Below are 14,362 nucleotides of genomic sequence, written 5' to 3' on the forward strand. Positions count from 1 at the left end.
GACACAGTTGAAAGACATTTACAAATGAAGTTATAAATTGTGTTGTTCACAGCTATATATATATATATATATATCTGTGTAGGGGGGTATCTCTCATATCACTGTGGTGATATGACTTTAGCGTGGTATGAGGGGAAAAGGGGTGCTATTATCCTTCCAATACAGAGTGCGAAGCCAACCTCTTGGGCTCCCGGTCTCAGTCGAGGCATCATTGGGGTTCAAACTCGCCAGCATTTAGACCACTGTACAAATTGGGAGCCCATGATGCAATGCATTTTTACACTTCTTCAATGTTATTAGTATATAACATGAACAGTATTCAAAATATCCCATAATAAGCAGCAGAACTGGTTACAAAGTTATTAAAGTTATTAGTTATTTAAGTTATTATGACTGATAAAGTAATCGTTCATTTATCATAATCATGTTAAAGGCTAAGCACCAGCTCTATGAAGGTGTCAAACAAATAAATACAGTGGAATTTGAGTTCTTAACTTGTGTTTATTGATAGTCAGAAAACATGTTATTTCTTACTAATTGAAGGAATAAGGTTTAAAAGACCGTTGCCCCCCCCAACGGTGTTCGGAAACTCTAATAGGCGTCTTGCCTGTGACGTAGATGGTGGACAACAACTCTAGAAGCTGCACTTAATTTAATGAAAAATGACGAAAAGGTGTGTTGTTTTTGGCTGCAATCATTCAATGTACAGTGGGACATCTGTGAACAAATGGCCCAAAGATCCCAAAATATCCAGAAAATAGACTAAATTTGTCAACTTTAAACGGGCACTTTGGAAAGGACCATCCGCTCACTCCGTTATCTGTAGCTCATTTCACTGGCGCTTTTCCAACAATATGGGCATGTAAGGACACCAACGAAAGGTGTTCAAGAGCCTCTGTAACATGGAGGTAAACAGGGTGAGGACACTCACTTCGCCTGTTTTAGTTGGTGTTAGTTAACGTTAGCTTGACTCGCTAAACTCGGTGGCTCAGATTATACTCGGCTATGTAGCTGCATTACGGAGGTTTATAGTGTCGGATGAATTCGAGTTCGACTTCGATCACATTTACAAGAATAACGGTACCTCTAAATTTGAGTTTAGCTTATTGCTAGTCTATTGTCATGAATAATGTTGGTTATTTAGCTAGATACTGTCATAACAGTCAGTCATAACGGTGTTTTACTATGGAACGCCGTTGGTCTCTAAACGTGTTGGATTCTCCGTGTTAATACGTATCGTATAATTTCGTGTTAACACGCTAAGGTATTATGAACGCGATAACACGTTAACTTTGTGTATTTATTGGTGGCTTTATTGCCACCTACTGGTGTATTGCTGAAACAACATAAAGCCTTAACTTACCAAATAACGGAAACATTCCAGTGTTTAATATCCTGAAAAATGTTTTTTTTTTATGAGATTTTGTAAAAACATTATACATATATAAATATAATACATTATATTGTTGAACGTATATATATACGTTTTTTTTGTTAAATTTTATTTTGAAGGAGATTTAACCTCTCACGTTTTTAATGTATATATAGAAGTAGATATACATAATTAAATAAAACATGAGTAAATTAATGTATCTTTAAACATATTATACATGTTTACAGAAAGAGGAGGATCTGGAAAGTTAATTTCACTATGGGTTTGTATTAACATCGTAGTGTTTAGCAGTATGCTATTAAAGGAATGCACATAATTTATCAATGTGAATGAATTACGCCTCAGTATGTGTCACACACAGTGTGAGAGAATAGTGATGTTTGTTTGATATAAAATTATGAAAAGCTTTAGAGCATGTTATGAAATAAGTTATATAATAATGTGCATATTTACAAATTTTAAGGTATTAAACACCAGAGTCTTTAATTGTGATAAATAAACTTCCAGTTGCTATGGGAATCAGCTTTACTAGTATTGCTGTCTTCACACTGCTCACGTAGGCCTCAACGTAGTCATAGTTCAGTGCTTCGCTCGCTATGTTATGAATAATTCAGATGAAACGTAGGGACTACGTTCACAAAGGATTTATAAATTATATCATGAATATGTAAGTACGCCCGGATTTGAGGCCTCCCATTGGCGAAAACCTTAAGAAGCGTGTAAACGTGTCATTTTTGGTCACGTTATCACGACAAAGTTTTACGTGTTAACACGCACATTTTTAATAACGTGTTAACGCGCATGTATTCACACGTTTGGAGCCCAATGGCGTTCTATATTTTACTGCGGCGTTGTTCAGCTGTTGTCCACCAGTGACGTCACGGTTGCGTTCAAGAATTTCCGTAGAGAGCTCGGGTTTTTCTGTCAATTTAATAAAATTGTCAGTTTTAAAGCAAATTTAGCTGCTGTTTTCATTTTAATTCACACTTATATATGTCAGTAACTAAAATAATGTGAAATATTCATGGAGGTCCATTAAGTGGTGCTTAGCCTTTAAACAATTAATTATCATATTGATTTGCAGTAATATTGCGCAGTACTAGTCGGAGGAGTCCAAGTTTCAGCTTGTTTTCATAAAAATAAATAAATAAATAAATAAAATGTTTGTAGTGCTTTCAGTGCTAATGGAAAAAAGGGACCATCCAGACTGTTATCAGCGGAAGTTGCAAGAATGCACAAAAGTTCCACATTAGTACCGTCAGGTCACAGTGTAATCACAAGGAAAGGTAGTGCATCAAATCCTAAATTTGTTTAGATTTACAAAATCCAATCCAGTTGTACAGTAAAAGCAATGGTTATCTTTTCTTTGTGCATTTTCCTCTTAAATAACTGTTGTAGTAAATAAGCACATCTTTTTGTTTAGTTTTTTTCCCCCAGTTTTGGGGCAATGGGATATCTAACTAAAATAATTTCCCATGTTCACTCTTCTACTGCTCCCACATCCTCCCAACACTCTCCCTTCCCTCCTCACGCTCTCCCCTGCTATCCCTCGGACTCTTTCTCTACCTATCCCCCTTTCATTATTCCATCCCTATCAGTCGCACCATGGTTCAATAACACACACCTTCCTATCTCTAACTTTAATAACACAAGCTGTAATGCATCGAGGTTCAATGCGCTCTACTCAATAACAGAAGGGGCCCAGCGCCTTCTTTCATAATATAACACACAGTCTTTAGACCAATATCAGCTCAGCCACAGGCTACATGCGCATGCGTGAGACCTCTCTCCCTCTCTCTCAAACACACACACACACACAGACAAACACAGCTTCAAATAACAGCGCTCGATAACATTGAAAAACACAGGGCTCAATATCTACCTGTGGAGAAACATACAGGTTCATTTTAAAGTGCTCGATAACTGACTGGAGCACTATCATCCCTCCATCACTCTGCTCAGAGCTGTAGGCCAGACGTGCAGCGATTCACAGACGAGCACATTGGAATTGCACTTGCAAGTATACATGAGTGTGTGTGTGTGTTTGTGTGTGTGTTTTTGTGTGTATGTGCATGTTTGTGCTATATACTAGGCTGTGTGTATATTTATATGCTTTATATACATATTTAAATTATAATAATTCATTCATTTATACATAGTCTGTGAGCGCTTATCCAGTTCAGGGTCGCGGTGGGTCCGGAGCCTACCCAGAATCACTGGGCGCAAGGTGGGAATACACCCTGGAGGGGGCGCCAGTCAATTATTATTATTGCTATGAATGTAGCAATAATATTGTCCCTGTCACACAGGTTCAGGGTCCTGTGGTTGTAGGTCCCAGGTATGTTCTTGCCTTGCTATATTACTATACGATACAAACAAACATTAATTACTATTAGTCACACAGTCCTCTTTTTGTCCACTAACGTTTGTATGTAGTTGGAAAACTCTCACTGCGTGTGTATTATTTCTACAATTCTGCCTTTACCGTTACTGTACTCTCAGTACTCCTGAGCCTGGAGCTATAAAACTCTAGTGTAGCAGCACCGCCCTCGGGTGGCCTAGTGAACGAACTGCAGCTTCAAGTTATTTCCATTTTATTCCCCAGCATTTTCCCCATAAAGAAGTAAATAGTGATCGACGGATACTGCTGACAGTCTGTGACCTGTGGCCTGTAAACAAGCCCAGAAAGAAAAGGAATGAGCTTCAGGATCCGAGTTTACAACTTTAATATAGAGCACTGAGCACAGGGCACAAAGGAAGCCCCCCTGATCAGTCACTCTCATTTCCATCTGAAACAGGGCGTGGGGATTATCCATGTGTGCAGGTCATTATTGTGTCACAGCACAGTGGAGATGACACACAGCTGAAGGTCCACTCATCACACCTCTCTCCCTGAGAAACTCCGTCAAATCAAAACCTCCTTTTCTCTCTCCAATGTCAGACTCTGATATTCTTCTCCATTTTTTCAAACTCCAGCTGTATTCCTCCCTCATTCATTCTGACAGACATGTCCAGACTTGTCCAGCAACAACTTTGGAGTTCCCTACAAATGAGTGTTATTTTAATTCTGCCCATGTATTGTCTAAACACTCTCAGATATACACTCTCTCATCAAAGGCTAAGCTTTTGTCCAGCTCTAAATACAGTGGAATTTGAGTTCCTAACTTGTGTTTTCTTACTAATTCAAGGAATAAGGTTTAAAAGACCGTTGGTCTCCCCCCCCCACTAACCCCCCCCCCCCCCCACCGGTGTTCGGAAACTCTAATAGGCGTCTTGCCTGTGACGTAGATGGTGGACAACAACTCTAGAAGCTGCACTTAATTTAATGCAAAATGACGAAAAGGTGTGTTGTTTTTGGCTGCAATCATTCAATGTACAGTGGGACATCTGTGCACAAATGGCCCAAAGATCCCAAAATATCCAGAAAATAGACTAAATTTGTCAACTTTAAACGGACACTTTGGAAAGGACCATCCGCTCACTCCGTTATCTGTAGCTCATTTCACTGGCGCTTTTCCAACAATATGGGCATGTAAGGACACCAACGAAAGGTGTTCAAGAGCCTCTGTAACATGGAGGTAAACAGGGTAAGGACACTCACTTCGCCTGTTTTAGTTGGTGTTAGTTAACGTTAGCTTGACTCGCTAAACTCGGTGTCTCAGATTATACTCGGCTACGTAGCTGCATTACGGAGGTTTATAGTGTCGGATGAATTCGAGTTCGACTTCGATCACATTTACAAGAATAACGGTACCTCTACATTTGAGTTTAGCTTATTGCTAGGCTATTGTCATGAATAATGTTGGTTATTTAGCTAGATACTGTCATAACAGTCAGTCATAACGGTGTTTTACTGCGGCGTTGTTCAGCTGTTGTCCACTAGTGACGTCACGGTTGCGTTCAAGAATTTCGTAGTGAGCTCGGGTTTTTCTGTCAATTTAATACAATGGTCAGTTTTAAAGCAAATTAAGCTGCTATTTTCATTTTAATTCATACTTATATCTGTCAGTAACTAAAATAATGTGAAATATTCATGGAGGTCCATTAAGTGGCGCTTAGCCTTTAAATGTAGCACCACTTTTGAAACCTCATTGTGATACGTTCTGAAAAACATTTATGACAGTAAACTGTATTGTTTCCCTCTGGAATCAGTAAAATATCTATCAATTTACAGCAGTGTGTAACACCAGTAGCTTCCATCAGAAACTGAGACATGGGTCACTACACAACACTAAACCAGACTTCACTCTTCACAGCCTTCTGTGACTATAGCTCCAACTACCACAATAACCTACTGATTCACTGACTCCACCTTAGATACACTTATATATACACTTAATTACAAAAAGAACACTTCAGACTGATAAACCATATCCTGAGATACAGTAATATCTATTGATTGCTTTCTTGACAAGAGTTGGGTTTCTCTTGGAGGCCACATTACGTACGCTAGAGCTCTATGCTTACATCACTGTTCTATGATGTCTGTTCTGTCTTTCTTCTCTCTCTCTCTCTTTCTCTCTCTCTGCGGGTGACAGTGGCGACAGTGGCTTTATCAGATGTGCTGTGCTGCTCTCATACCCATCAATAAGCTGTTAATGGGCTCAGACTGCTGATGATTGTGGCAGTGGCTGAAGAGCTGACAGAGATAAGGCCAGCAGCCAGTCACAAAAGGACAAGAAACGACAAGACAGACGTCTGTGTGTGTGTGTGTGTGTGTGTGTGTGTGTGTGTCTGAGAGTGAGAGGAAAGTGAAATACATAGAGTAATTATCTGTGTTCATTCCAGTAACAAAAAAAGAAAAAAAAAACAAGAACACAGTGTCACTGACGCAAACACTGTGTTAATATTTTTAATGTTGAAGTCCAGTTGATCCAATATCTTGCCAAATAATCGTAGGGCTGGATGGACAGACAGTTTCACTCAGAACACAATCCAGAACTCCTACAAGGTGGTGCACAGAAACATTAGTCCATTTTTCTTGGTCTGATCACGAAATATTGACACAACATCAAGAGCATCTCTAACCCCAGCTCAGATTATGTTTAATCTTAAGACAGATATTTTCCGACAGCAGAAACACTGTAAGCAGAATTCAGTTTTATTGCACACTAATCCCACCACCCAGGCCTGGTGAAAAAGTTACATTCCACTCTCTGAGGGGAGAAAGACACACTGTAATCCACAGAGACAAAAGCAAGGTTTTAGTAATGAGAACGTCAAGGCCATGATTTACTTTCTTCCTTGTTCTTTAATTCCTTAAGGACCACACGATGCCGAGACTGAGAAATGTGGAATACAGAATATGGAGAAATGGAAAGGAATGGGGAATAAAGATCATTTAGGGAGCTAAAGTAATTGAGATTATTGCTTGAGGTTCCTACAACACAACAAAGTTTTGATGTTTGCAGCTGGCCTTGGAACATTCAGAGAATAAACTGTTGGTGAATATTTAAGAACTATCACCATCAGGGAGTGGCACTGTGTTTGTTTGTGGTGCTGGCCAAGCTACATTTGTGCTGCAGGACTGGGCTGGATTATGAAGAAGACCACAAAACAAAACTTTCCAAACAGCAATGCTTAATCATCTCCTAGCCGAGGAGAGAGAGAGAGAGAGAGAGAGAGAGAGAGAGAGAAACAGAGAGAGAAAGAGAGAAACACAGAGAGAGAGAAACAGAAAAAGAGACAGATAACCAGAGAGAGAAAGAGAGAAACAGCGAGTGAGAAAGTGACAGAGAGAGAAAGAGAAACAGAGAGAGAAAGAGAGAAACACAGAGAGAGAGAGAGAGAGAAACAAAGAGAGAGAAACAGAAAGAGAGAGAGAGAAACAGAGAGAAAGAGAGAGAGAAACAGAGAAAGAGACAGAGAGAGAAACAGAGAAAGAGACAGAGAGAGAAACAGAGAAAGAGAGAGAGAGAAAGAGACAAAGAGAGAGAGAGAGAGAAAGAGAGAAAGAAACAAAGAGAGAGAAACGGAGAGAGAAAGAGAAACACAGAGAGAAAGAGAGAGAGAGAGAAACAGAGAGACAGAAAGAGAGAAACAGAGAGAGAGAGAGATGAACCTATTCAGCCAATGTTTCTTTTTACATTAAGGGCATTAATTGGGAGTTTGCCCCTCCTTGACTTTTCTCTACTGGCAGGTGTTATAGTAGATGTTAGAACATGTCTGTGATCCTTAAATGTTAGTTCTGGATAAAAAAAAAAATTCAACTCCAGCTCATCCCCCAAGTACTGGAAGTAGCTAAATCATGGTAAAAAATGCAGTTCCAGGGCTCCACAGCCCAGCGTTGGGGGTTTTATAACCCACACAGCAAACACTTGGCATTGGGCATGGCCCGTGTGTAACTGTTCCAGAGAGACCTATTCTATTGTTAATGAGATTATACAGAATGTGTGTGATACTGTGAGTAATGTTTGCACTTTAAAGTAGCTGAATTCACAGATCAGGAGAATTGTGAGAGAGTTTCCACAGGCGAATCTGTAATAATGAAGGAGTGGACGATGAGATATTCAGGCTGCTTCTCTGCAGCAGCTCCCAGGAGTCATATGACATAAGACCAGTCCATAAACTCTCTCACTCAGCTGACCTAGTTGCTAGAGTAGTATTGCAGGAGTGTACATTTTGAAGGATTAACTTAAAGAGGAATCAACTGGAGAAAAAGTGGCCCTTGATTAGCTAAGAAATGTTTCGTGGCTAAAGTTTGTTCCACACAGCATCTGCAAGGCACAGCTAACATCTAACAGAGGTTTTACCACGTCATACCAATAAGCAACAAGCAAACAGTCCCAAAGATACCGCAATATTTTGAGGCAACATCAAACAGACTTACGTTGATTCTGACTACAGTTTTTAGTAGTAACACATAGTAACGTTTGGTGCTTTTCCACTGCATGAGATCAACTCGACTCTACTCGCCTTTAGCTGGTTGCTTTTCCACTAGCTCAGCTCCCCTGTGAAATAGAGGCAGCGACGCCGCGGGCGTTGAAAACTACAACAACAACGGCAGTAAAGTTAGGCAGAGTTTACTTATTGTGTAACATGTTGGTTTTGGTTTTTTAGACTGAGCACAGCTCCATGTCCCAGTTCTCACAGATCGGTTTTCCTTGGTGTAAGTTCGGACAACCCAGAGTGTTCGTTTGAACCTCTTCAAAACCTCGGGGTAATGTTACGAGCTGCCGTTATGAGTCGACTAAAAGCAAATGCGAAAGCTGCTGTAACTTTAGAGATTTTACATGCGGCGAGTTTGTGCTGGAGCTCTGCATTTTGTGGTGATTGACAGGTCTCTCTGGCCAATCAGTGCTCTGCAGGGTTTACATGTTTTGATTTAGTACATACTTGATTCAGTTGGAACTGTAAGCTATCAGGGACTTAAAAAAAAAGTACTTGGTTTCAGGGTACCAGATTTGGCCAGTGGAATAGCAAAAGAGCAGAGCCTAGTCGAGTCGTGTAGGTTCCATGCAGTGGAAAAGCACCATTTGTTTTCAGCACAAAACATCCATTTTAATTTCTTTTCAGATTGTCGCATAATTTAAAAGCTATTGCATATGGCATTTTTCATTCATTCATTCATTTTCTGTAAGCGCTTATCCAATTTCGGGTCGTGGTGGGTCCAGAGCCTACCTGGAATCATTGGCCACAAGGCGGGAATACACCCTGGAGGGGGCGCCAGTCCTTCACAGGGCAACACACACACTCACACCTACAGACACTTTTGAGTCACCAATCCACCTACCAACGTGTGTTTTTGGACTGTGGGAGGAAACCGGAGCACCCGGAGGAAACCCACGCGGACACAAGGAGAACACACCAACTTCTGACAGACAGTCACCCGGAGCTATGTGACTGCGACACTACCTGCTGCATCACCGTGCTTTGTTGAGTTTTATTTTACACTTTTAAAGGTTCCTGATGAATGCCCGAAAATAATTTGTTCTTAAACTTGCTACTGAAAGTATAGCATTATTTACTTTCTCCTGTAAAGTTAACATTTTTGCGATGCAAGGTTTAGTCCCATGACCTATTAGAAACATTACACTTGTAGTCCAGTCCAGCTACGTTTGCGTAACGAGGGAACACTGTCTGCCACCGTAAACGTGAACATGGTAGAAGTAATGAAAGAACATCTGTAGCATGCTCCAGCCCTAAGCCATGTTAGTTTATCACCCTGAATGCTAGCAAGGTGGTTAGCTAGCTTTATTTCACCTGTCTCTCTTTTATTTTGTCCTAAGGGACTTCATAAACACAAAATATAAATGTGATTCATAGCCTTGTCTTTGCATTATTACAGCAAGGACCATTCTTTGCGGCTCTTTGTGACGTGACATTCTCCTCTCAGCTAACAGAGGGAGGCATAATAAAAAAAACATGGCTGAAGATGGCTGCAAAGACTCCATTGTCCGAGCACATGCTGTAGAAAACATGTCTTGTAAACTAGAAACCACTTAAATAGCAGCTGAATTCAACTAATAACAGCATTTAAAACAAGACAGGACTTGCAACAATCTTGATGAGACAGCAAGCATCATCCAGCCAAACCCTTATAGCAAATTAGAGGTCTCTAATTCTAACCAAAGGCTAGAAGAAGACTGAAAAGTGCCCTTTGTATAAAGACAGACCATGGTTCTCAAAGTTGTTGTACTTTTTAAAGTTTGGGATTTCATTTCACAATTGCTGTCATAATGTATACAGCGTGGGGTTGAACTGCTGTAAGCCAGAGATAAGACCAGAAGATGTTTTAAGATATTTCATTTAATATTTCAGTCAAGAAGACTTCAACATGGAGCACATGCTTCAGAAGATCTGTGACCAATATATATTCGGTTCTGTTGAGCTGCTCGGGGTTCGGAATCAATTCTGTGAAGTAGAGTGAGAGAGAGAGATAGAGAGAGAATGAGAGTGAGGAAGAGCAAGAGAGTGTGCTTAATCCTGTCCAAAGATATGAACAATTATCAGCATAGCAGAAGCATGAGGATAAGACGGAGTAGAAGGATTAACGCTGATAATCCTGAGGAGGGACAGCAACCTCACACACTCCTGCACAAGGTCATCCACTAACATTCTCATTCTCTCCTTCTCTCTCTCACACACAGACACACACACCAACCCCAACCATAACACTTTAGATCATAATTCAGAGCACATGTACTCTGTAAATACACTATATAAATACTTATTAAAACAGTTTTTGCCGGACCGCCATAAGCCAAATAACCATTGTCACCATTGTGTTTCTGGTATTTCAAAAACGGAAAAACCCAAAATACATACCCTTGTCATTGGAAGGTCTGGAGAAGCTTTGGTGCTCTATATAAATAAAATTAGATTGATTGATTGATTAAGTAGTTTTATTGGCGTTTATTTTAGAATCTCTCAATTTGTTCAGTAAATGTTTCAGGGAGAGAGTAACATCAAACACAACGAAGCATGGACACAAGCTTTAATATAAAGCTAAATATATGGATTAGTGCAGAACTAGCTAATAGAGCTAGTTGTGTGATTTCAGCATTAAAATAAAGTAATCTAACTACTGAACTCAGGAGGAGCAATGCTGTGTTTACATCTCTTAATGCAACTGCCAATACATTCATTGGAGGAAGTTGTGGCCAAATTTGATACAATTATTAATTTGAGTTAAAATTTCAGATTAATCACGTTAATGCATTAATGTTAACAGCACTAATTAAAATACATAATAATGTACCCTAATGAGCTACAAAATGCACTATTTAAATTTTGATGAGTACCCAAGGTTTCTAATAAGTCATGGGACACTTATCCAGTTCAGGCTCGTGGTGGATCCAGAGCCTACCCAGAATCACTGGGCGCAAAGCGGGTACACACCCTGGAGGTGTGTACACACATTCACACCTATGCACACTTTTTGAGTCGCCACTCCACCTACCAACGTGTGTTTTTGGACTGTGGGAGGAAACCGGAGCACCCGGAGGAAACCCACGCAGACACAGGGCGAACACACCACACTCCTTACAGACAGTCACCCGGAGGAAACCCAGGCAGACACAGGGCGAACACACCACACTCCTCACAGACAGTCACCCGGAGGAAACCCACGCGGTCACAGAGAGAACACACCACACTCCTCACAGACAGTCACCCGGAGGAAACCCACGCAGACACGGGGAGAACACACCAAACTCCTCACGGACAGTTACCCGGAGGAAACCCACGCAGACACAGGGAGAACACACCACACTCCTCACAGACAGACACCCGGAGGAAACCCACGCAGACACAGGGAGAACACACCACACTCCTCACAGACAGACACCCGGAGGAAACCCACGCAGACACAGGGAGAACACACCACACTCCTCACAGACAGTCACCTGGAGCAGGACTCGAATCCACAACCTCCAGGTCCCTGGAGCTGTGTGACTGCGACACTACCTGCTGCACCACCGTGCCACCCCTGAATAGAACATATAAAATATTATAATAAACAAGGAGTTGCCTGTCACATAGTTTACAGCTTTAAAATATTGGTGGGTATTACTTACCTATGAATTACACTACAATTAACTGTGTTCTCAGCACTAAAAAGACACTGATCACATTGAGAGCAATTCACAATATGAATCTCAGCACATTTTAATCAATTCTACTAATGAATGATAAACAAGTGGCAGCCTAACTGACGCATTTATGACTGGACTCTGAACAGAAATGTTACTGTAAAACTACTTTTAAAACATCTTTGTAATCACATGTACAAGCTACACCCTCTTGTAGCTGACCTCATTCAGAAATATGCAGAATAGGCACAACTTCTCTCTAAAATCTGTGTGATGAGGACAAAGCTGTGGCCTGAAGTCAACACTCCACACCCAGACTAACCCCCAAACACACACCCACTAACAGGAAAGTGCCGCCTCAGGAGCTGAGTCAGGAGGGAAAAACCAGCCTCGTCTCTTTTTCTGCCTCCTGTCTCCCCCTGCTGATCAATTCGGTGCGATTTACTGTCCATCTGCCTGCTTTACAATCCCACATTCACGCTGCTCTTATTAAATGCCTGACCTCCTCCTGACTCCAGCAGCACAAAGAGACAGAAAGCGTCACGGTGCTTTTTATGTGAATCTGGAGTTCAATATTAAACCCATAAAAGGGGCTGCGAGGGGTTCCGATGGTAAATTCATGTATATTTAATTTACAGGAAATTCCTCACGATGAAAAACGAGGGAAACGTAAAAACCTGACACACGTTGTTTCTGAGGGGTCCAGATATATGAACAACTGTCCCTCTCTATGAACGGTAAGCACATTTATGTATAAATGACGGATCAACTGCCATCCTGATCAGTAACTCAGCTTTAAGAGATGCTGTTATTTAAGCCCTGATTCAGTCTGTAACATCAGTATCAGAACTGAGCAAGTTCAACCATTCGCACACATTACTTTCAATTACGGAAATTAGCTGCTTTAAGAAGCACCCCTTACAGACACAGATGTTCAGTTGCCCAAAAACAATCTCCACTAAAAAGCTTTAAAGGAAATAGCATGCACTCAGCTCCAGATGTATCAGTTAAGGTCACCATGGTCAATGCCAAGTATGGGTTAGAGGAGTGTCAAATCCTCACAGACTAAACGCTGTGCCTCTTCTGGGAAATAGGGACACACTGGAATGAGCAGATGTTTACAGTCCTTTAATATTGACTCTAGAGTCTCTGACAGGCAGAAAGCTTCAACATTTATGAGATCATGAGTTTAATACCAGCTACTGCCACTGTGATTTAGTTTTTTTTTTCCTCCACACCTTCATTTGTCGTAGACAAAAATGGATTACTGGAGTTGGAAGTGGCAAACTCAGTTTTAATTTGTTTTCTACCCCCACATACACTTTTATCTCCCCAATCACACACAGCAGGTGTAGGTGAACACGTCCTTCCTCAGAGACCTGAGAGGCAGCCCACCGACTCCTTTCCAGCTGCTGCTGACACTAAAACGCTGAACAATATAACGTGTGGTATCAGAACGCAAACACTTTCTTAAAATTAACCTGAAAGGAAATATTTGCTCATATCAAGCATCATAGTGTTTAAAAGCTATTGTTTTTCTTTGTATGTTTCCATCATTGTGTATCAGTGTGTGGAGCTATATTTTAACCAAGAACATCATGATTCATTCATAAGATGTGTTAAGAAAAGTAGGAAAAAGTGTGTTCAATCTCCCATTGACACTGAGAGTGTAGCTGTTGATGCTGAGGCTGACAGGGTTGTGGTCTTTAGATAATGAGAGTGGAGGGAAGTGGATGCCTCACCCACCGAGAGACTGGACGGCCAGCAGACAAGCCAACAGGATGGTCACCATGGTGAGCCCAGCAGGAGTGTGTGAGATCAGGAAGAGTGTGTGCGGAACAGCAGGACGGCCTCTTCGATCACAGCGCTGCAGGAGGAAACACACACACTGATTAACTCACAGCCAAGAGAGTGACACGAGGAGGGGAAGTGGTGGTGGGGTTTTTTTTGAGAAAATCAAACACAGGAGAAAATAAGGGGCATCTGCAAACTGGTGAGCACAGAGCACAGTGCTTATATGGTGCAAAACAACCAGATCGGATGTATGTATATAAAAGTGTGGGTAATACTGAGAATGGGGGGAGAAAAAAAATAATAAGAACTATACTGAATATACCTTTAAAATACATTGAAAAAAAAAAAAAAAAACTATACCGAATGTAACTTTAAGATACATTAATAAACAAAAACTATACCGAAAATACCTTTAAAATACATTTTAAAAAAAACTATACCGAATATACCTTTAAAATACATTAAAAAAATAAATAAATAAAAATAAAAAATACATTAAAGAATAAATAAATAAATAAAAATGAAATACTATACTGAATATACCTTTAAAATACATAAAAGAAATAGATAAATAAAAATAAAATAAAAAAACTATACCGAATATACCTTTAAAATACATTGGGGAAAAAAAAAAGACTATACC

The 14,362-nt window shown here is 40.5% G+C and overlaps 1 protein-coding gene across 3 annotated transcripts in view; it reads right to left on the bottom strand.

The window, feature by feature from the left end:
• Window positions 1-14,362, bottom strand: part of cd276 (CD276 molecule) — a 114,571-nt gene that overhangs the window by 91,493 nt on the left and 8,716 nt on the right. For all 3 annotated transcript variants that reach the window (XM_066685073.1, XM_066685069.1, XM_066685072.1), the window contains exon 2: window positions 13,672-13,792. In XM_066685073.1, coding sequence (XP_066541170.1) covers window positions 13,672-13,717 — 46 coding nt within the window. In that variant the 5' untranslated portion in view covers window positions 13,718-13,792. The remainder of the gene's footprint in view (window positions 1-13,671; window positions 13,793-14,362) is intronic.

Source organism: Hoplias malabaricus, chromosome 11 (assembly GCF_029633855.1).
Source record: "Hoplias malabaricus isolate fHopMal1 chromosome 11, fHopMal1.hap1, whole genome shotgun sequence".
NCBI lineage: Eukaryota > Metazoa > Chordata > Actinopteri > Characiformes > Erythrinidae > Hoplias > Hoplias malabaricus.